Raw genomic sequence first — 23,424 nt, forward strand, 5'->3', positions numbered from 1 at the left:
AGTTAGGTTAAGAAGAGATAGATTCTTTACCCCGCGCGTTCCCTAGATTGCCTATATCAGCAAGGCGGAGTTATCTATGCTAAGCTCACTGTTAGCTATATCAGGCGTCGTTCGTGGCTAGCGACCGACCGTTACAGCCGTATCAGAAGCGTTCCAAGACGCCGTCTATACACGCGCCAACCGACCGGTTGAGATTTGACCCGTGTACAACCCACGACCACCGACGCATCTCTAGCGAACGCAGCTAGCGCAACAAGCGTCAACAAGAACACAATAGCAGGAGAGAGAACATCATCGGAAAGAGCACCGGTAGCCAGGACACCGGCAGTAGGAATGGCGAGCAGTAGTAGAAGAGTGGTACCCACACTAGAGGCGCTACTAGGGACCACAAACATAAAACCAAGAGAATGGCATCACATCGATCCAGAGATTTGGGAGGACAACGTTGAAGCTCCAGACGATGAGGTAGGGATTACTACAGCAACAACGTACATTGCGCGTGCGATTGCGGACTATACAGATCGACCAACAGCAGATGAAGAACTCTTTTGGGAGTTCCGTCAGGACTTTGAAGGATGGACAGAGGCAATGTTCCTACGTGCCCAGCCAATATACACAAAGGAACTAAAGCGGATCCTCCGCTTTAAGGGAGTGTATACTGGCCGTATTAATATGGCACCTAGTGAGTCTCTAGCTAGGTTATTACGCATGGAGGAGTACCTAGAATGGCCTCAGGACGTATTCCAGTCGGCTGTGTTTGACACACGATCAGCTGCGCACATGTTGCAAGAGCGGGCACTACGGCAACAACGCAGTGAAGGATCAGTACAGTCCACAGACAGGAGATTATCAAGCCAGGCCCAGAGCCGAACCCAAACGCCTGTAAGGACAAGAGGCCGAGACGTAGACAGTCGGCAAACCCGCGATCAAGACCAGACCCACGCCCGTGTGCAAGGACGACAGGAGACCGTTGAGGAAGAACAACAGATTCAGGACCAGCTAGCAAAAACGATTGAGAAAGCCCAAAACCAACCAATCCGAAGCCAGCCTGTAGAGACAACTGAATCCGCACCGCAGCCAGCCTATCAGCGCGTCCAAAGTCAGCAACCTCCCCTCACCTACAACAACTTCGACCGATTCCGCGAGTATACACCAGCATACCCGCAACGTCCGAAGGGACTGAGCGTTCCCCCAATTGTGCCCTCTGGTGAAACAGACCCGTACAAGGCAGTTCCACCAATCGAGTTTGGCAATGAGAAACTGGATCCTAAGACGATCAATGTCTTCGTGAAAATGTGGGACCGAGACAAAAAGTATACGGGAAAGCCGTACGACCTCCTAGACGATAAATTGAAGATCTTCTACAGCATCTGTTATCACGCAGACATCGAGCCAGGGCAGTTCCATGCAGTCTTTCCACGGATTCTCGACGGCCGCGCAGAGGAGTATTACCTCCACTTCGTCGATCAGCGGATGGATACGTTCTTGACTGCCTACACAAAGCTCAAGAACCACTTCGACACAGACGTCAACCACGGCCATTACTACGCGGACTGGACGACGACATCGTTTGTCAAAGTCCGCAGGGAGAACCCCGAAAAGAACCTCCACGAGGTCCTTGACATCATGCTGGACAAGCTCCAATTGTGTCAAAGAGCACTTGGACAGCAGTACATGGGAGAATACGCGCTCCGAACGACTGTAATCACAGCATGCCGAGGCGTGAAGGAGCTCGAGATGGCACTCTACAAGCCGTCTCTAGAATGCGAGGTTCTGTTTGGAGATCTGCGATCGTCAATCGAAAACTCACTCGCCATGACCGTCTCCGTCAACTTCACTGAGGCGGATACGGATAGCCAGTACTACTTGGATCGTCGGTACAACAACAACAGCTCTGGAAGATTGCGAGGGAATTACAACCCTCGTGGTGGACGCAGCGGATTCACCCGCGGACGCGGTGGGCTTCAGCACCGCTCTGGAGTCAACACACAAATCGACAAGAAATGTTACGTCTGCAGCAAGACAGGCTGTTGGTCCACAAACCATACGCTTGAAGAAAGAAAACGCTCAAAAGCGCAGTACATCACACACTGCGCGATTACGGGAGAGCAAATGGAGTTTAGCACATTTCTCGTCGCGTACGAGGGGGAAGAAGTCGACCAGTTCTTCCTAGAGGAGCAAGACGAAGATGATGAGGACCAAAGATTGGCAGTTAAGTACCTCACAGATCAGGCCTTTTTGCACCACGTGACTGGAGAAGACGTCTACAGGTGCAAGGAGCCTATTACGCCCGCAACGCAGTTCCTTATCGAGGATCGATACTCGCGAATCACGTACCAAGGCATTCTTCCTGACACTGGTGCCTCAAATGTATCGACAGCCGGAAAGGAGCAGTTCTGGGCGCTCCAAACTGAGGACCCCACCGTAACTCTAGATACGTCTACTGCTGGAAACGCATCTGTGCAATTTGGCAAAGGAAGCGTCACTACTTCGATTGGAACCGCACATGTATCGACACAGATTGGAAAGATCAAATTTGAGGTCTTGAACGCACCCACCCCGTTTCTCCTCTGTCTGAAAGACATGGACCGGCTCCACGTGTACTTCAACAATACTACGGACCAGCTGGTACAAGGAAAAGCTACCTTTCCAGTGATTCGCAAATGGGGACACCCGTGGTTCCACCTAAGCAAGGCAGAGCGCGCGCGCGTATTCCTTACGGAGACTGAGCTCCGACGCTTACACCGGAGGTTCGGGCATCCAGCCGTCGAACGGCTGATACGATTGCTCAAACGCGCAGGACACGAGGACGTGGATGAACGGCTGCTCCGAGAGATCCAAACGTTCTGCCATCACTGCCAAGCGCATGATCCAGCGCCGCGCCGATTCAAGTTTAGGCTGAAAGATGATCGGGAATTCAACTTCGAGATCCTCGTAGATGTGATGTATCTGAGTGGGAAACCAGTGCTTCACGTGATCGATTCGGCTACAACATTCAACGGCGCGCGATTTCTACCGTCTATGAGCGCGAAAGACACCTGGGAAGCACTCCGCCTGCTCTGGATTGATACATACCAAGGGCCGCCAGATATCGTCACCCACGACGCCGGCACCAACTTCGCGTCAGTCGAATTCAGATCAGAGGCGAAGATCATGGGAATCACATGTAAACAAGTGCCAACCGAGGCCCATTGGTCTATCGGCAAGGTAGAAAGATACCACGCACCGCTCAGACGCGTGTACGAGATCCTGAGGACAGAGCTTGACACTGGCACCAGCGACGCCGCAGTGTTGCAGATGGCAGTCAAGGCCGTCAACGACACCGCAGGCCCAGACGGGCTCGTACCCACGCTGCTCGTCTTCGGTGCATACCCCCGGATATCCATGGATTCACCACCATCTCCCTCGATAACCCATCGCGCGGAGGCAATCCAGAAAGCGATGAGGGCGCTGCGGAAGGCCTCAGCGGAACATGCGGTGAGCAACGCACTTGGTACCAGGAATGGGCCTACTACAGACGGGGTACTGTCACTGCCTCTTCAGAGTGAGGTGATGGTATGGCGCGAGAAGAATGGATGGCAAGGGCCGTATAGAGTCATCGATATGAAGGACCACGATGTTACTGTAGACATGATCAACGGCCCAACGACGTTCCGATCCACTGTCGTAAAACCGTACTATCGCGATCTGACTACAGCGATAGACGGCGCAGATCAAGGCACAGGTGGATCTCCGACCACAGACGAAGCGATTGCTGATGAACCGCCACTACCGGTACCACCGGCGGAAGCCAACCAAGCGGCTCAGCCGCGCAAGCGGGGCCGCCCACCTGGATCAAAGAACAAGCCCAAGGTGCAGTACCTGTCGAAGAAGGAGGAGGACGATTACGCCCTGGCCGTCAAGCTACGCAATGACGGCGTGATTAACGTCCCGGGCGCTCCATTCGAAGCATCCGATCAGAAGGAGATCGACGACCTCGTCGGCCGTGGAGTATTCAGTTTTGAGCTGTTTGATCCAACTCTACACGGCGGGTATCGTATCTTCAAATCGCGCATGGTCCGCGAAGTCAAAGGCAAGACCATGGTCCCGTACGAGAAATCACGCCTCGTTGTTCAAGGTTACAATGACGAGGGCAAACACGAGATCCTGACGCAGTCGCCAACCATCCAACGAGCCAGCCAGCGCCTGATTCTAGCCCTAGCGCCTGCATTACTCGATGAGGGCATGGTTGTGGAACTACGAGATATCACGCAAGCGTACCCACAGGCACAAACAGAGCTATTCCGCACGGTTTTAGCGCACCTCCCAAAGGAGCTTATAACAAAGTATCCCAAGGGAACAATTATTCGCGTAATCAAGCCACTCTATGGAATCGCGGAAGCAGGAGTCCACTGGTTTGCTACGTACCAAGGACACCACTGCAAGGAGCTCGACATGGCTACATCAACGTATGACCCGTGCCTCCTGATCACGAACGGGAGACGGGAAGCGTTTGGAATAGTGGGCCTGCAGACAGACGATACTCTCGCGATTGGGACGCCTGCATTCTCTGGTGCAGAAGACGCTGCGCTCCAGAAAGCCAATTTTCGAGCTAAGCCCAAGGAGAGACTGTCCAAAGAAGTATCACTCGAGTTCAACGGATGTACTCTAACGTTGCGCGGAGACACGATTCTACTTACGCAGAAGGGACAAGGTGCCAAGATCGAAATCATTGATCCGAAGGCAGCAAACCGAGCACAGAAGTACATGGAGCAGCGCGCGCGTGGCGCGTACATTGCGTCGATATGCCAACCTGAAGCATCGTTCGATCTTTCCGCGGCTGCGCAAATACAACAACCTAAGGACACAGAATACGTGAAGCTTAACCGCCGGCTGCAGTGGCAATCTGAGAGCATACAACGAGGCCTGCGATACGTCCCTCTCGACCTCGCTACAGCAAAGCTGGTAGTGTTCACAGACGGATCCTTCGCGAACAACCAAGACCTTAGCTCACAGCTAGGGTACCTACTTATCCTTGCGAATGAGTCGAGTCGACAAGACAGCACGTTTGATATTCGTGGTAACGTAATCCATTGGAGTTCGACCAAATGCAAACGCGTTACCCGGAGCGTTCTTGCCTCAGAAACGTACGGCATGGTTAGCGGTGTCGACATCGCTATCGCTATCCTAACAACCCTCAAGATAATTACAGGACGCCTAGGTCTACCACCGATCCCACTTATTGTGTGTACGGATTCATACTCCTTGTATGAATGCCTCGTCAAACTCGGAACAACTGCTGAGAAGCGACTGATGATCGACATCATGGCGCTTCGGCAGTCATACGAGCGTCGCGAGATCACTGAGATCCGCTGGATCAACGGAGAGGACAACCCCGCGGACGCATTCACGAAAGCAACACCAAATCGCGCGTTAGAACGTTTCATCGAAAGCAACAAGCTGTCAATCCGAGTAGAGGGATCTGTGCAGCGACCTACGGAGTAGGCACATATGCCTATTTGGAATCCCTCTCATTGTGCCCTTTTTAGAAGACCCGTTTTTCCTTACATCAGTCGTTACAATAAGAAAAGATTGCCAGTGTCGGCATACACACGGTGTGTCGCCTAATAAGGCCCAATGTACCGCCTCGATCCTACTTCGGCCCAACTCGGACCCAACGCTATGTATACCTTCGTAGCCCCCACATTCGTAGAATCATCATACACCAGAATACCAATACACAAGATTACCTTAGCTACTGTTATTCACCGTACGATCGTACAAGGCCTTCCAACAGTAATGATATTAATGATTAATTGTGTTGTGGTTCTATCTACGGTTGTGGGCACACCTAGGGGGTGCCAAGCCTTCCTGTGATCCGATTGGCTCTCACAGATGCCGGGTCGCGCTAGTCTAACCCAGCGTCTGTACGCTCTTATCTTCAACAGTGCTATTATCTGACAATTGTATTCACTCAATCAAATCAATCAAGCCCATCAAGCAGGCTTGATTGTTGGCATCTCTGACGTGAGGACATGAAGGAGCGGTCGAGACTGCGAGACTGTCTGACGACCGTGTTCTAGCCATAAATTTTATTATAGATTGATGTCTACTCTACAGAAAAGGAGACTTAGAGACTTGTTGTAAGCCTGTTATGATCCTGTAAGAGGGGTTAAATATGTAAAGAAGAAGAGTCATTTTACAAACTGCGTGTAATGAAAGTGATGCATAGAAAAGATCACTTAGCAAGACTAGCGTAAATAAGCTGACAAGTATTGTGTTGTCCTCGCTACCCCTTGCACAGACTCCGCAACAATCAATCCAGATTGGTCAGATTGATTGATTTGATTGGTCATTTGGAGTTTTTACCAACTCAATCAACTCAATCTAAGCTTTTCAAAAAAGCTAATCAAATCAACTTGCGAAGGTCAGATTGATTGATTTGATTAGTTAGATTGATTTATTATTAACGAATTGTAAGGCGAGTAGTGTCGTATTAAGAGAAGGTTTTTGGTGTTGAAGATAGTTATCTTAGACCCCTATCTCGCTTAGCTTGTGATCCCTGTCGGCCGGGCAAGCCAGTCTCTATGCATTCACTTCTCACCAGCTAGCTCTCCTCTTATAGGACTAGCTCCTTCTGCTTAGGGGCTAGCCTCTTCTAGGCTTCACCCCGCACCTATATAGCTAGTCCTTCGCTGTTCTTAATACAACAACGATTTCGCTCACTTAGTTCCCTAATAATCCCTTACACACAACACTAGTTGCCTAGCTACCTATACAGACATTTTTCTTTAGTGTTTAGTATCGCCCACGATGGCCAAACGCTCTCGAGTTCCCACCAACACTGCTGCCGCAGCCGCAGCCGCCAAACGGGCGCGCCTATCAAGGTCCTCTGTCCTATCTCAGCGATCGCTGTCGCCTCAGGAAACCCTTGGCGCCGCCGTAAGCCAGGCCACAACGTTTAAGTCGCAATTTTTCGAGTCGCAAACAGAGGAGGAAGGTGCGGCTGAGGGCAGCCAGGCTGGTACAGCAGCAACAACAGAGGCTAGCGTTGATACAGAGCCTAATAATGGCGATAACTTTGACGGCATTAACTAGGATCGCCTCCCTCGGTTTATGAAGCCTCTTACAACTGGGCGGCGCGTCAAGAGTTGGATCTTTCAACATGGATATCGCGTTGTTGAGCTCTACGATCAGAATCGAGTGTGGTTTGTATGCAAATACTGCTACATCCACAAGGTCATTGACACTGGCGGCAGTGGAGTTTTTGACGTATCAAAGGCCACCTCCTTAGCTGCAGCTTATCTTGGCCTTTAGAAACGAGGCCATGGCTTTACAAAAGACGGCCTGAAGCCTCGAAGAACAGGGCAGCAACTCTCTCTACGACAGACGCTGGAGACTGGTGTTGCAGTCTCTCAAGAGGCTGCCAACGCGATGGGCAACTTCAACATCCAGCAGTTTCGTGAAGTTGCAGTGTTCTGCCTTCTTGATAACAACTTGCCAATGGAGCTACTTGCAAGGCCGTCCTTTCGCGAGATGATTAGCCTTGCAAACCCAGAGGCAGAGGCAGCTTTGTGGGTAAGTCCTCGCAGTGTAGCTACCTACGCAATGCGCCTCTTCCAATATATGCAGCCACAGATTGTCTGCGCTCTGTCAGAAGCTGCAAGCAAGATCCACATAAGCTTTGATGGTTGGACGACAAAGGGTGGCAAGCGTGGATTCTTTAGAGTCGTTGCACACTTTGCTAACGCCTCTAGAGTGATACAAGATCTCCCTATCGCCCTCCTACATCTCGCAGGCTCTTATACTGGTGATGCTATCGCTGATACAATTAAAAAGAGGCTCCAAGAATACAGTATTAGGAGTGATAAACTCGGCTACTTCGTCCTCGACAATGCTGCAAACAACGATACTGCAGTCTCCTCGCTCGCCCACGCGTACGACTTCAACGCTGCTCACCGACGCCTCCGCTGCGGCCCTCACACGCTTAACCTTATTAGCTAGGCAATTATCTTTGGCAGCAATCAAGAGGCGTACAACAACAACAACGACGAGCAGCTCTAAACAGAGGAGGTGTACATGCAGGAGTGGCGTCAAGAAGGGCCCTTAGGTGTACTTATCGACGTTATCAACTATATAAAAACGCCTTAACAACACGAAATTTTCCGAAGCTTCCAAACCGCCGCCAACGCCGAGTTGCTAGCTAGAGAGCGCCTCTACGTACTTGAGCCTGTGAAGCCTGTTGTTACACGCTGGAACTCTTACTACGCTGCCTTTAAACGCGCAACTCAACTTTAGGCAGCATACAACTCTTACGCTAAGCACTACATTAACGCACTCTCCCTTGAAGATCGCCGCGCTTGTCAACGTGGCAATAAACTCCCTAAAGCACCTAGTTAGATAAGATTAACAGGACTTACAGCTGCTAATTGGGCGGTGATAACAGAGTATTAGGACTGGCCTAGAGCTGCTTAAGCTTGCTACGGAGAAGCTTAAGGGTCGCGGAAAGGCAGGCAAATACGGCGCTATATATGAGACTATTCCTGTATTTAAATACGTACTTAGCGCGCTCGAAGCCCGTACGCGCTCGTACGAGCAAGTTAACTTCAACCCACCTAATGCGCCTAAAGATCACCTCTTTGTTAACCTCTGCGCCGCCTAAAGTAAGGCCAACGATTACTACAACAAGCTCGATCGATCGCCAGCATACTACGCTGCTACCTGCCTCTATCTATACTACAAATACTACTGCGAGAACAGCTAGGTGGATAAGCCAGAATAGCTAACATCAGCCAACGCTGGCTTCCTGCAGCTCTGGCAGTCGTATAAGCCTCAACGTACACGTCCTCTATCTCAAACAACTGCAAAACCAAGGCATAGAGGAATAGATGATGTGATTGGCGCCCTCGTACGGCGCAACAAGGCTTAGGTAGAGGCTGCCCATGACGATGAGTACGAGCGCTAGAGAACTTAAGAGCCAGAGTGGACAAGCGAACAGTATCTTAGCGATGGCCACCCAGTCAAGTACTAGATTCAATTACGCTCAAAATACCCGTGTTTAAGCCAGTTTGCGATTGATATACTCACGATACCAGCATCTAGTTGCGACTGCGAGAGGCTCTTTAGCGAGCTTGGCGATTTACTTAAGCCGCGCCGGCGAGCTCTTGGCAGCGAGTTACTTGCTGCCCTTTAGCTTGTACGTTCGTGGAGACGAGCTGGCTTTGACGGCTTGTACAACAACGGTGATGATGAAGATAAGTAGAGTGACGTCAAAGATGAGGAGATTGTACAACAGTGCGATATAGAAGGCTAGAGTACAACACTATAACCCCCTGTATACTACTTCTTAGCATTAATCAGCCAATCAACTAATTAATCGCAATTAATCTGCTCAAAAACCCTAACAATCAATCCGCAATCAATCAGCAGCGTCGCCGCAAGCTAATCAAACCAATCGACAACCTTAAGATTGATTGATTTGATTGTTGCGGAGTCTGCCCTTGCACCACTAATAGCTGCAGAATTGGATCATTACTGCCGGTACACCTGATTTCATACTGTAGTAAACTGTACACGTGGGAACTGTTTTCCTCTCAGGAAACACGAAGCAGATTGATGAAGGACGTTGGTGGAGCTACTACCTGCAGCGCAATCATGCGGAAGGGTGGGTGCGGCTGAGTTTGTGAAAAACCGGCAGGCATACCGTGTCTGTGCAATGCATGCATGTTATCAGTTAAAACACATCAATTACATCCGAATTACTAAATCTATCAAACAGGACCCTAAGACTGGCATTCGATAATAAGATTGAAGAATTTAGCAAGATTATAGCAGGCATTCCACAGGGCAGCCCAGTATCACCAATCTTCTTTCTTATCTATATCCGAGACCTATTCCCAGCCTTACAAAGCTTTCAACTATCGTATATCGACGACCTATCTCTTACTACCTCATCAACCTCTCTAAAGAAAAACATAAGAGCACTGCAAAAAGAGATAGCTACACTCTTTGCTAAGGGAGAGCAGCTAGACATTATCTTCGACACATCCAAAACAGAGCTAATCCACTTCACCGCTAAGAAGGAGAGGATAGAAAGAGCCCTCATACTCCCAAACAACGACTGGGTAGAACACAAAGACACTGTAAAGTGGCTAGGTATCTATCTAGACAACCGTCTATCATTCAAATCACATGTGTCTATACGTGCAAGCCAAGCTAGACAAGCTTTCTACAGACTAGGAAGACTAGCGAACATTAAACTCGGCCTATCAACACATGCTATCCGGCAACTATATCTAGCATGTGTAACCAGCGTGTCAGACTACGGAGCGCAAATCTACTAGCAAAACTAATTATACGCCACATCAATACTACAATCACTATATAACCTAGCATGCCGAAAGATTCTAGGAGTGTTTAGAACCGCACTAGCCGTTCCAACAAGCATAGAAGCTAGCCTACCGCCACCAGCAATTAGACTTAACACAACTATCTGGAACTACGCAAGAAGAGCAAACCTACTCGCTAGTACCCACCCGATTGCTAATGCAATAACCTAGATACAATCAACAAACCCCTAACAAACAAAAAAGCTAGACTAACACTAACAGCTACAAGCTATTACTAATTTAATTCCTAAAAACAACAAAAGAGATACAGAACAGACTATCCTATACTAGTTTAGACTATAAGATACACCTAACTACAAAGTAACAATCTCACAAAAACGCAAGGAAGAGGAAGCAATTGAGCATAAGGCCTACATTAAAACAAGGCTAGATAACTGCACTACAATCTACTTAGATGCCTCGCAAATAAAAGATAGAAATAGTATAGGTGTTGGCATCGTAGCCTACAACTCAACCTAGCAAGAGGTCTACTTAGAAAAGACTAATATAGGGGAATACTAGCTAGTTTACAACGGTGAACTAGAAGGTATTACTCTAGCTTTTAAATACGCAGCAAAGACAGCTACAAGAGATCAAGAATTTAAGATCTACGCAGACAACTAGGCAGCAATCTATAGGCTCAAAAACCTATCAGATAACCTAGGGCAACAGTGGCAACTACGATGCCTAAAAGCAGCAAAAACTGTGATGGTTTTGGGCCGTTGCCCCGCACAGGCCACCTGCCAGATGCCTTAGCGTTGTTTTGATGTTCGCGCACGAGCCACCTGTTTGGTGGCCCATGCACACCCCCACTTAGATATATTCCGCGCAGAGCTTCTTACAAGCTCTGCACTGCAATTACTTTGTAATTCAACACAGTTTCAAATACCTGACCTATGTGAGACCCTTACACGTAATTGCAGTCACCGAACACTGGCCCAACGGTGCGCCTCACGAGAAGCGCCCCGTCGAACAAGTCATGAACCCTCTGGGGGCTCGTGACTCCCCTCACCCCGAGATCGTGGAACTCCTCACTGAGGAGACATCGCGCGATACTCGCCCCAGCACTACAGAACACCGAAATCCTGCCCTCGGCGTCCCTCGTTTCATGCGAGAGACGGCCGCAACCATGAACCGCTCCCGTATGGACGAGAGCCACGAGAACTCAGCCCCGAACAGCCTTCGCGTGCGACGGCGCCCACCTCCCAGACCAAAGAAACCCTAGAGCGTCGCGCCAGCGGCCTCCCCCGAGCACACGGCAAGAACAACCTCTTCGACAGGGACGTACGCATTCCAGGACGCTACCCCTCCCTCGGCCACACCGATAGTGTACAGCAGCCACTGGACATTTCCGACGACTCTGACGACGAGCTTCCGACCACAATCACTACGCGCAAGAAGGGCGTGGCCTTCATAGACCATCGCGCCGACTTGAGCAGCCCATTGGGCATACGCTACCCATTAATGAGCGAGCAACGCCGCTACTCGCGCCAGTCTCAGGCCGAAGTCGACACTGATTATTTTTCTGAAGCGTGGCTCTCACCTGGACCCGCCGCGTCCTTAGAACCCCTAGTTGAACACGCCTACGAGCGTGCGCAATTCGAGCGACAGCCCTCTACGTCCTACGTCATTCCTCGCGAGGATAACGTGACCACCTTCGACCTCTGGGAGAACGATGCGCAAGGCAACCCCCAACGCAAAGATTCTCTCCACACTACGCCTATCGGACATACGAATAATGACCAGTCTAAGGCGTTGAACAGACTATATGATCAAATCCGCGATATGTGGAGAGACCTCGGCAACGAGCGCAAACACAGCGATCAGTTAGGCGAACAGCTTCTCGCAAGAGACAAGGTCATCGAAAACCTCCACAGCAAGGATCAAGAAACCCAAGATATCCTTGAGGGTTACAAGGGCGACGTCGCTGACGCACAGGCTGTCCTTAAGAACTGCCAGGACCAACTTCAGTCTTCCGTCGCTACAGTTGCACGCCTAACCGAGGAGCTCCGCGACGCGCGCGGAAGCGCTCACGAAGACTACCAGCAGGCCCAGAACCAGGCAGAGAACCTCGCCGCCCGCAAATCGGCCTACAAGGACAAATACCGACAGGAGCACGACGCCCACCGAGCCACATTAGAGAATATGAAGAAACTCCAGGCTAAGCTAAAACAGGCTACAGCCAAGGTTTCTAGGTCAGCCAGGCGCGGCCACACAGGCCCTTCCCCCCAGACTCATCGGACTCTGAAGGCGACGATGCCAACAGTCCTCTACCAGCCCTCTCTCGCCAAGGTCAGCGCGGCACTCAGTCTACGAAAAATCGATACTCCGATGACGAAGAGTACGATCACCGTCGCCACCCCCGCCCAAAGAAACCTGAACCTGAGGCATTCTCCGGTAATGGCACCACTTCCGCCGACTATCTTAAGTGGAAGATGGACGTCACCGATTGGTTTGCTGATTATCCCTACGAGTTCGCCTCAGAAACCAAGAAGCTTAGCTACATCCGCCAGAAGACCAAGGACAAGGCTTTCGGATGCCTCCAGCATGGGTACCTCGAACCTGGAGCTGAGTTCGCGCACAGTAACGAGGCTTGGTCTATCCTTGACTCTGTCTATAAGTCGCTGAACACTAGCATCGAAGCTCAGTCCTGGTATGAGAGCTTGAATTCCACTATGAAGCCCACAGAGTCTATGGGTGAGTACATCGCCCGCTTTAACGTCGGCACCTCGGCCCTTCGTTGGCCCGACACCCTCAAGATCCAGTTCATGCGCAACCGGCTGCCTGTATGGTGGCGCGACATGACCGCCATGAAAGTCTTAGAGTCTAGCCTCACCTACCTTGACTTCTGTCAAACCCTTCGTCTCCTCGAACAGTCCAACCCACAACGAGCCACTACAACTGGCAACCGTAGAGGAAATCAGAGTTTAGAAGGTGGCGGGGCGGCGGAGCAGGCGGCAATAAGTCCACTCCCTCTAACGGACCCCGGAACGGTGGATCCAGCTCGGGATCTGGCCCCCGTGGCCGCTCTGACATCCAGGTCAAGGTCCTCCGTCACTTAAATCGTTGTTTCAACTGTCTTAAGAAGAATCACACCTTTAAGGCTACAGGAGGTTACTGCTCTAAGGAGCCGGTCGCCTCTTTTGACTCGTACCCCGAAGTTCAGGACGCTCTTGAGAAGGCTATTGCTAACAATGGCGTACCCGTCGGAGAGCCAGCCCGCCCTAAGGTCAAGGGCGCCGCAGCTAGCGTCACCTCCACCTCTCCCCAACCTTCGGAAAATGCTTAGTCCCTGGCGACAGTCGCCCCCAGGGACCTCCCGGCATGAGAAGCCACCCCCAGTACAACCACCAGCACATCCCCTAATTCCCCTGCCCCTTCTGTCGAAGACAGCGAAGAAGAAGAGGAGTTACATCCTAACCGCTTTGTCGACGATTCTTTGACCCTAGCCCTTTCCCCTACCGTAGAAGTCAGCTCTGACGATGAGTCCGACCCGGATCCAACACTCCAGGCAATTGCGAACCGTGTCAAGGCTCTAAAACAACAGAGCCAGACTGGATCCCGGATCACCGTCTCGGCCATTGCTGCCGCCGCTATACGCGGTGATAAGTATCAGCCTCTAGTAGGCCAGCAATTAGTCTTTAAAGGAATCATTTCTTCTCATCGCTCCTCTCCTCAACACGTCGAAATCATGGGTGACACTGGTTGTGCTTCTCTCTTCATTGATTCTTCTCATGCCCGCGCACATAAATACGACCTTATCTCTCTCTCCCAGCCTGCTACTCTAGAACTCGCTGATGGCTCTCTAGTGGCAGGCGTTACCCATATGGCCCGGGTAACTGTCACATTTGGCACCCACACCGAAGATGTCCTAGCCTATGTCACCAAACTCTCTGGTGTCCAAATGATCCTAGGAACGCCCTGGTTCCAAACCCATGAACCCCGAGTTAACTGGAAAGACATGTCTCTAAGTTTTGACTCGGAGCACTGTCTAATTAACTGTATCCACGACCACCGACCCTGTCACACTCAGAGCAGCCGGCACCACAAGCAACCTCTCCCCCAGGTCCCTGACCCTTGCCGGAAGGTTGCTCGTCACCCAAAGCACCCCCACCAATTGATGTAGCTTTCATCTCTAGCCGCGTAGCCGCGGCAGCCGTCTGTCACGACCAGGACATTTGTATCACCTCTTACGATGAAATCGGCCGCATCGCCGAGCTATCCGACAAGGAATGGGAGGACACTCAGCACCTACGTGCTGCAGGAGCCAAAGTGCTCCCAGAGGATTACGAGAAGTTCCGCGACAAGATGGAACGTCCGCACATGACGAGACAAGAAATCCTCAAGCGATTACCTAAGGTCCTTCATCCCTTGTACCAAGGTTTTGACCCTAAAGAAGCGGACGAGCTCCCAGAGCTCCGGGGTAACCTTGACCACAAAATCGAACTTAAGCTCGACGATACTGGCCAGCCGCCTAAGCCGTCATTCCAGCGTCTACGCCCAATGTCCCGAGATGAAGCCCGAGCGGTGAAACTCTATGTGGACGACATGATCAAGAAAGGACACGTCGAACGCAGCACTTCCGCCTGGGCCGCACCCCTTCTTGTTGTGCGCAAGCCAGGTGGAGGCATCCGCATATGCGTCGACTATCGCGGTCTGAACGCCCACACTGTCAAGAACCGAAATGCCCCACCACTAATCCGGGACATGCTTGCTAAGCTCTCAAAATCGCGATACTTCTCCAAGGTAGATGTGATCGCCGCATTCAATAAGATACGCATCAAAGAAGAACATAAACACCTCTCCGCCTTCATCACGCCCTACGGACTGTACCAATACACTGTTATGCCCTTCGGCATGTGCAATAGCCCAGGAACCTTCCAAGCATACATTAACGACGTCCTACACGAATATCTCGATGAGTTCTGCATGGCTTACTTAGACGATGTAATTATCTTTAGTGAGACTCTTGATCAACACGAGAAGCACCTAGTACAGGTAGTCTCTCGGCTCGCAGACGCCGGATTGCCTATGGACATTCTTAAATCCGACTTCATAACGACAGAGGTTAAATTCCTCGGGCTTATCATCACCGCCGACGGTATTAAAATGGACCCAGACAAAGTCAGCGCCATTCAGGACTGGAAGCTTCCGCAATCTCTAAAAGATGTACAAGCCTTTTTAGGTTTTGCTAACTTCTACCGCCGATTTATACGCGGTTTCTCGGATATCGCAAAACCTTTAACGCATCTCACTAAGGGCGACCCTAAGCTATTCAAGATGACTAAAGAAGCTGAGCGCTCCTTCCTCGCACTGAAAGTCGCCTTCTGTAGCGACGTGGTGCTCGCCCACTTTGACCCCGACCTAAAGACTATCGTAGAAACTGACGCGTCTGACTATGTGTACGCAGCAGTGCTCTCCCAGGTCCAGCCAGACGGATCAGTCCGGCCGGTCGCCTATCTCTCAAAGAAGATGTCGCCCACAGAGTGTAATTACGAGATATACGACAAGGAGCTCCTCGCTATAGTCCGCGCCTTCGAGGAATGGAGGCCAGAACTCGCAGGAGTTCCTGAGGCGGTAGAAGTGCTAACAGACCATCGCGGGCTCGAATACTTCCGCTCTAAACGCAATCTCAATCGTCGACAAGCCCGCTGGGCTGAGTTCCTAGAGGAATTCGACTTTCGCATACAATACCGCCCTGGTAAACAGGGTACTAAACCCGACAGCCTTACCCGCCGGACAGGAGACTTGCCAGACTCAGTCACGGACGACCGGGTCCAGCACCAATGCCAGACTATCCTAGGTTCCAACCGATGGGGCGGCAGCTATGCCGCTGTACGCCTCGCCGGAGTATGCCTGGGCGACAATCCTTGCGACCTAGGCTCCGTCCTTACACTGATGCAAGAGAGCGGCGAAGGCGCTTCACTGTCCACCTCTACAATGTTGGTAGGGTTAGCCCGCTTCTCCCTAAAGGGCACCCATGACCCATATGACGACATCGAAGGAGCCGACGATCGCCCCCTCGACGATGTCCTCTTAGAACTCTGCCTTAGCGACCCACGCCTACGCGATGTAAAGACAGCCCTCGCTTCTAATGACCGCCGTATCCCACATTACCTCATAGCGGAAGGCATTCGGATGGAACTAGCCGACCTAGAAGCCAGCAACGACGGCAAGCTATTTATTGGCAACGGGCGTCTTGTCGTCCCCTTCAGTGAGAAACTCCGTACGAGGATTATCGCACACATCCACAATAGCCTACCGGGCGGCCACGGAGGTCGCACGACGACGTACCAACAAGTAAGCCAGTGGTACTACTGGCAGGGCATGACGAACACAATTGCGCGCTTTACCAACAACTGTCTAACCTGTAAACGCTCTAAGGTTAACCGCACCGCCAAACATAGTTTGCTTCACCCGCTGCCTGTCCCTACTCAGTACTGGGATGACATATCCATCGACTTCATCACCCCACTGCCTAAGTCAACCTGGTGTGGTCACTCTTACCAACACATCATGGTCGTGGTTGACCGTCTATCAAAAATGAAGAAGTTCATTGCAATGGAAAACCTAGAGGTGCCTACAGTCGTTGACAAGTTTATGGAATACATCTGGAAAGAGGAAGGATACCCAAGGACTCTTGTATCAGATCGGGGCCGCCAATTCACGTCACATTTCTGGAATCGCCTGTGTGCCCAGGTGGGAACGCACCCTAAACTCTCTACCTCCCATCACCCAGAAACCGACGGTCAGACCGAGAATGCAAACGCCGATCTCAAACAATACCTAAGGGCGTACGTTAACTACCTACAGACGGATTGGGCCCAGCTATTGCCTTTAGCAGAATTTGAAGCCAATTCGGCCATTAGCACAGCTACCGGGTTATCTCCGTTCCTCGCCACAAAGGGACGCCAACCGCGATCTGGACTGGAGCCCGCTCACCTTCTGCGCCCCCTTAACAACCACCCTACTATCGCCCAACAGCAACGGAACGCTGATGCCCTCGCCCAGCGCATTGACACAACGCGCACCTTCCTGCGACAACAAATCCTATGGGCTCAAGACAAGATGAAAGAGTTCGCAGACGCGAACCGATACCCAGCACCACGGTTCGACGTGGGTGACTGGGTGATGCTGAACGCCCGCCACATTAAAACCGAAAGACCAGTTAAGTCACTAGACCACAAGAATATAGGGCCATACCAGATCACTCGGGTCATTGACAACATGGCCTACGAACTAGACCTCCCTCCTCAGCTTAAAGCTATCTTCCCAGCCTTCCACCCATGGCTCCTACAACCGTACGAGGACGACGCCTTACCCGGACAACCTCGTCCAGGCGATGCCGCTCCCCCGAAGTCCACCTTGGCAACGATGGAGTCACAGAATACGTGGTCTCCCAAGTCCTAGACTCTCGCATACGACGCAATCTCGTCGACCCTCACACAGGTGAGCGTGGATTGCTGCAATACAAGGTGGAATGGGTGGGCGACGATCAGTCAGAGCCATGGCAGCCCTACCATAACCTGCGCAGCTGTAAAGAGTCAGTCCAGGACTTTCACAGCCGCAACCCTGGCCGACCAGGACCACACGCCACATTTCATGACTACGATGACGACGGACAGCTCGCTATAGCCCTGCTCCAGCTACTAGATAGCAAGTACTCAAATAAGTTTGCGCCTCAGTCGGAACTTTGAGCGCTTTTCGGGGGGGACGTGTGATGGTTTTGGGCCGTTGCCCCGCACAGGCCACCTGCCAGATGCCTTAGCGTTGTTTTGATGTTCGCGCACGAGCCACCTGTTTGGTGGCCCATGCACACCCCCACTTAGATATATTCCGCGCAGAGCTTCTTACAAGCTCTGCACTGCAATTACTTTGTAATTCAACACAGTTTCAAATACCTGACCTATGTGAGACCCTTACAAAAACAATCCGACAAAAACAAGCTACTATCCACTTACTGTGGGCACCTGGACACACAGACATAGTAGGGAATAAAAGAGCGGACTATCTTGCAAAAGAAGCTGCTAAAGAAGTCCTACAATTATCAACAAAAAGCATTGCCTACCTAGGCACTGTTATTAAAAAGATCGAACAAACCGAACAATGCCAAGAGTACTAAAAATACAAAACAAGAGCAACTAATCTAAACAAAAAGACCTACTTAGCAAAATTCCTACTCAAAATCCGAAAAATAATCCAAATACCACGCAGCACTAATCGAGAAATCTCTAGCGCCTTCTATGCTCTCAAAATAGGACACGGATACTTTGGGTCCTATTTAAAGAGATTCAAGAAAAGAGAATCCGACCTCTGCAGTTGCTCGCACACCCAAACACCAGAGCACCTACTTTTACAATGCTCTCTATACAAAACAGAAAGAAAAACTCTTATACAAGCAATTCATCACTAACTAGCGACTCTACTACTACTTCTCTATACTAGCGCTGGTATAGAAGCTACTTTAGCTTTTATTACTAGCACTAGAATCGGAACAAGAAAATAATACCAAGGACAGCTACTAGACGACACACAGAGAGACACTGTATAAAACTAAAAAACACTGCCTTCCCCTTTGCCATAAGAGCCCGCTGCTACATCTCTTTCTATTCACCAAGGGACACTTGGTGGCAGGATAAGAGCAGTAGGCTATCAGCATGGTACACGCAATGGCAGCTGCCATACGATACTAGGCGCACGCCCGCAGCGCTATGGCTACCCCGAAGGATACTCGCGAAAGTCCTTATGATACGCTCAACGCATGGCGACTTTGAATGGTACCACCGAAAATTCAACCACGAGGATACCTCGAAATGCCTATGCGGCAGGCCCAAGACGCCAGAACACCTAGTGTTCTGCAAGAGAGCCACAACACACTTCAAGAAGTGGCCTCTACGCCCCATCGTGCCCCTCGCACAAGACAGGAAGGCCTAGCGTACCTCGCGCAATTAATAGACCAGCCACAAGAGTTCGAGACCTTCGTTAAGGTAACGAACTCCTTCTATAACGAGTGATTTCTATTTTTGAATTTCACAAAGACCCGCTGAATTCCTTGGCATTATTCAGTGTAGGATTCGCGGCAGAACGCCGCATAGATGCCACAACCCACACGCTCTCTTTCAAACTTTTCATTATATCTCAAACTGCCTCTTGTTACTTTTTCGTTTCTCTCTCTAAAAAGCAGTCATTGTACTGCATCGATCAAAGGCGCAAGCCACGAAATACTAGAATATTGTAGGAAAACGGCTTCAAATGGCGGCACAGTCCGCAACAATCAATTAAGTGGGTCCTAGAAGGTTCAGATTGGATTGATTGATTACCGCTTTAAGCCTAGTAGTTACCTATAGGAGTTTAAGCCCTACCTAGATAGGTAAGTGGGTCTAGGAGAGTGACCGGATTGAATTGATTGTTGCGGAGTCTAAATGGCGGGAGTCCTTTTCACGAACATGTATATAGGCAGGACATCACTCCCCTTAGATACAAAACACCTAGGAATAGGTTCCACGAGGCAAGTGCGACAGCACTATAAGACCACGGCGGGACCCGCCCGAATACCCTATGGGAGGTTACAGATAGGGCGTTAAACCATAATCAACATCAACATCAACATCTTTCTATTCACCAAACTGCTCTTTAGCACCAGGCACTAGCTAGACACCAAGTATCTAGCTAGAAGCAAGCCTAAACTGCCATAGCCAAACAAGCACCCAAACTGTACGATAAACAAAACCAGATAGAACGGCCCTCGGCCCAGTCCTACATAGTCTCTGACTGAAAAAGGACTCAAATGGAATAATAATAATAATAATAATACTAAATCTATCAGGTGAATCTTACAAAGACTCTTCTAGGCCTATAATGCTATCCACAGCTATCATGCAGTCATCCATTTTGTGGGCTCCTCTGGATCTTACCTAGAGCTCTTTTGGACATCCCTGCACATTACAAAGGATTTCGAAACCTTGCCAAATTTGTAGATCTAAATTAATGATTTTTGAATGGGCTCATAGTGGATCCACGTAGTCAATTCAATCATTCTCCAGATGACCTAATAGAAACAGTCAAGCTTATTTCATATACGGTTCGAAGTGAGGGAATGGGATATAACCCATACATATATCATCACATGGCCCTAATTGTCTGAAGTTTAGATATTCATTATCCCAATTCTCAAACTTCCTTATGGCCGCGAAACTCTCTTTTCCCACTGTTCGAGAGGGATCACACTATGATCCATTACTCTTCAAGGCAGCCGCCGCTCTTGTGGCCTTGGGAGTGTTCCTGATAATGCGCTTTATTTACTGGTATCTGAAGGCCTCCAAACAGTTTCCTGGCCCTCCAGTAAAATCCTTCTTGCAAGGGAATCTGGACCAGACCATGACAGATGATATACATGAAAAGTGGCGCGCATGGCACATTCAATACGGCCCCATCTTCCAGACTGTGAGTACACTACATCTTTACAGCATTACCTAGACTGACAACGATGGGAAGTGGAATGGCCCCTGGGACCGCACTATCTATGTCGGCAAACCTTCCCTTATCTCCAAAATTGCGAACCAAAACTGGCCCAAGGCGCCGGCACAGTATGAAGGCTTCAAGCCCTTGAGTGGGAGTGCATTGTTCGCACAAATGGACCACACTAGGTGGCACAGCCAGAGAAAAGCTCTGGCACCTGCTTTTGGTCCTGCTGTCGTCAACGCGCAGTTTTCGAGCCTGGCGAGATACCTTACCGTATGTGCTCACCCTGCTATCCCCCCTCGAGCCACTAGCTGACCAATGGCAGCAATTCGTTGAGATTCTCGATAATGCCGCCTTGAACAGCCGGGTGCTCGATATCTCTCTGCTGAACGTTCTGCTCACTCTGGACTTTATCGGCGAGGTTGCCTTTGGCATTGATCTTCATGCCATGGAACAAGGAGAGAGCTGCCGTGTCATGCAAATCTTCCAGACAGTGCTCCCCGAACTGATGAAGTGCGGACTCTTCCCACTGCACGCAAAGATCCCAGTCCTGAAGAGCACGCGTGATATGCATGCGGCTATCGCAGAGCTGAGATCAATGGCCGATCATGCAGTGCAGAAGTGCCGGGAGAATGACACTCCTGACAGCAAACCAGCAAAACGCATCTTTGAAATTCTTGCCAAGTAAGAAACAGAACGTCTTCAAGCAAGACTAGAGGCTTACAAGCGCAGACAACGTGACATCGAGGGCCAGTACTTGTTTAACATGAAGGAGCTGGTAGATAACTATGGTGAGAAGAGTTTTCCTGAATGTTGATATTGTGCTTACTCTGTATGCAGTCACATTCCTTGTAGCTGGAGGAGACTCTACAGCTCATACGATCAGTTTCTGCATTACGAGGTTTTGAGGAATCCAGAAGTGATGAAGAAGCTCCGTAAGGAACTCGACAACGTCATCCCAGCCGACTGTGTTACCCCCTCTATTGAGCAGGTCAAGCTACCCTATCTAAACCGCGTGATCAAAGAAACCCTTTGCATGCACGGTCCGGGATCTGGTACATTTAGATACTGCAGTCAGGATACCGAAATCGACGGCATAGTGCTTCCCGCAAACACAACTATTGCTCTTTGGAATCCCCAGGGTAAGGCGAAATTTTTTTAAACGCGTTCGATATGCGGCTAATGAGATTCAGTTCACCGTGATCCCAGAATATGGGGGCCAAAGGCGAACGAGTTCAACCCGGACCGGTGGGGCGACGACATGCCGTCCAGGACGCCAGGGTCTTACTTTCCCTTCTCATACGGGCCAAGAAACTGTCTCGGTAAGCTCCCTACCACATTTCTTCTTGAATTAGATCATACTGATAAGCATCAGGCCAAGGACTTGCCATGTTACAAATGTCGTTCGCATTAGCGACGCTGTTCCGCCGATATGATCTGTCAATCGAGCCGGGTTTTGAGATTGGAATTTTTGCCTAGTTTCACTCTCTGTCCCAAGAACGGCTTGCGGGTATGCGTTTCTCGTAGGGTTTGATCACGGTGGCTGTTTAGTTATTAGTGTACTGCATGCAACTACATTAGATAGGGTCTCCACACTGTGACAGAGTAGAAGGATCAACCCCTTGCTGCTCTCGTGTCAAGTAGTCGGGTCAATTCTTTCTTGTTTAGCTAGAGTCAGAGAAATACGTGCATTATTACTTTTCAAACTTAGAAAAATGCTACTTATAAAAGGGATTGCCACGCGTTTGGCTTGTTTCATTTCACTCTCTTACATTACCCATACTGCATGTGTCATCTGTGTTCTTTTCATAGCGATGGCGTTAAGTTATACGAAATCTACCTAGCAGCTTTAAAGAGGACACTGCGTTGGGTTACAGTCGCTAGCGATTGCGGCTCCGCCCCATCACACCGGCTGCAACATGTGTTGCTTAGCCTCACCTTCCGTAAATAGGTTAGCGCTGACTGTGGAACGCTACACAGACAGTTTGACTAGTCAGCTATCAACAAAAAGTGGACTCGGTCTGAGTCGGTGTTGCTGTCTGTACGGGTGAAGCCGCAATCGCTAGTGACTGTACCTAGTGTAGGCGGCTCTCGGGAACAAAGAATCAAGTTTTCCCCCACAATCATGTCCACGCCACCGAAACGGGTGCAGCTTAGCATACGATTGCTCCACAACTGCATGCCAAATTTGATAAGTATTTTACACATAACTAGATTGAATAGCTCACACTAAGTTATAATGCAGCCTTTTACGTCACACTTGCGGCACGTAGAGTGGGGAGTGGATCTCGGCCCGCTAGCGATAAGCAGAACATCGGCCATTCGGTTACATGGATAGTTTGAGGTAAAAGCCCTCGTCGATCAAGGCATAGAATCTAACAAACAAAAAATTGCTCCCCGGTAGACTGTAGCACGCACACGCAGACGCTACCGTGTGGTTCCACTGCATTACCCGCCGTTCAGACCCAACTGCAGTGAGAGCCGTTAATAAGCATTTTTTTTCATATAATGTACAACAAGATTAGGCTTAGTTCATCGCTTGTTCCTAAGACCCGCCTACCCTACCGAACCCTAATTTTGTAGTTTCTCCCATGTC

At 50.1% G+C, this 23,424-nt stretch overlaps 7 protein-coding genes across 7 annotated transcripts; all 7 read left to right on the forward strand.

Annotated features, from left to right (window-relative positions):
- Positions 1-333: 333 nt before the first annotated feature.
- PtrM4_129520 (uncharacterized protein) lies at positions 334-5,484 on the forward strand (the record flags this gene model as incomplete). Its single annotated transcript, XM_066108937.1, has 1 exon — positions 334-5,484. One exon carries the CDS (start codon positions 334-336, stop codon positions 5,482-5,484), a length of 5,151 nt encoding a protein of 1,716 aa, XP_065960929.1.
- A 1,308-nt stretch (positions 5,485-6,792) lies between these two features.
- PtrM4_129530 (uncharacterized protein) lies at positions 6,793-7,077 on the forward strand (the record flags this gene model as incomplete). The annotated part of the gene is made up of 1 exon (XM_066108938.1): positions 6,793-7,077. The coding sequence occupies one exon, from the start codon at positions 6,793-6,795 to the stop codon at positions 7,075-7,077; it is 285 nt and encodes a 94-aa protein (XP_065960930.1).
- A 336-nt stretch (positions 7,078-7,413) lies between these two features.
- On the forward strand, positions 7,414-7,983 carry PtrM4_129540 (uncharacterized protein; the record flags this gene model as incomplete). Its single annotated transcript, XM_066108939.1, has 1 exon — positions 7,414-7,983. One exon carries the CDS (start codon positions 7,414-7,416, stop codon positions 7,981-7,983), a length of 570 nt encoding a protein of 189 aa, XP_065960931.1.
- Positions 7,984-11,346: 3,363 nt separating this feature from the next.
- PtrM4_129550 (uncharacterized protein) lies at positions 11,347-13,656 on the forward strand (the record flags this gene model as incomplete). The annotated part of the gene is made up of 4 exons (XM_066108940.1): positions 11,347-11,509; positions 11,584-12,562; positions 12,634-13,360; positions 13,414-13,656. 4 exons carry the CDS (start codon positions 11,347-11,349, stop codon positions 13,654-13,656), a joined length of 2,112 nt encoding a protein of 703 aa, XP_065960932.1.
- Positions 13,657-14,058: 402 nt separating this feature from the next.
- On the forward strand, positions 14,059-18,064 carry PtrM4_129560 (uncharacterized protein; the record flags this gene model as incomplete). Its single annotated transcript, XM_066108941.1, has 3 exons — positions 14,059-14,356; positions 14,455-17,668; positions 17,707-18,064. The coding sequence occupies 3 exons, from the start codon at positions 14,059-14,061 to the stop codon at positions 18,062-18,064; spliced, it is 3,870 nt and encodes a 1,289-aa protein (XP_065960933.1).
- Positions 18,065-20,549: 2,485 nt separating this feature from the next.
- PtrM4_129570 (uncharacterized protein) lies at positions 20,550-21,516 on the forward strand (the record flags this gene model as incomplete). The annotated part of the gene is made up of 3 exons (XM_066108942.1): positions 20,550-20,810; positions 20,862-21,101; positions 21,154-21,516. 3 exons carry the CDS (start codon positions 20,550-20,552, stop codon positions 21,514-21,516), a joined length of 864 nt encoding a protein of 287 aa, XP_065960934.1.
- Positions 21,517-21,750: 234 nt separating this feature from the next.
- PtrM4_129580 (uncharacterized protein) lies at positions 21,751-22,307 on the forward strand (the record flags this gene model as incomplete). Its single annotated transcript, XM_066108943.1, has 3 exons — positions 21,751-21,970; positions 22,022-22,150; positions 22,204-22,307. The coding sequence occupies 3 exons, from the start codon at positions 21,751-21,753 to the stop codon at positions 22,305-22,307; spliced, it is 453 nt and encodes a 150-aa protein (XP_065960935.1).
- Positions 22,308-23,424: the final 1,117 nt, after the last annotated feature.

The sequence above is a fragment of the Pyrenophora tritici-repentis genome, chromosome 7 (assembly GCF_003171515.1).
Source record: "Pyrenophora tritici-repentis strain M4 chromosome 7, whole genome shotgun sequence".
Lineage (NCBI taxonomy): Eukaryota > Fungi > Ascomycota > Dothideomycetes > Pleosporales > Pleosporaceae > Pyrenophora > Pyrenophora tritici-repentis.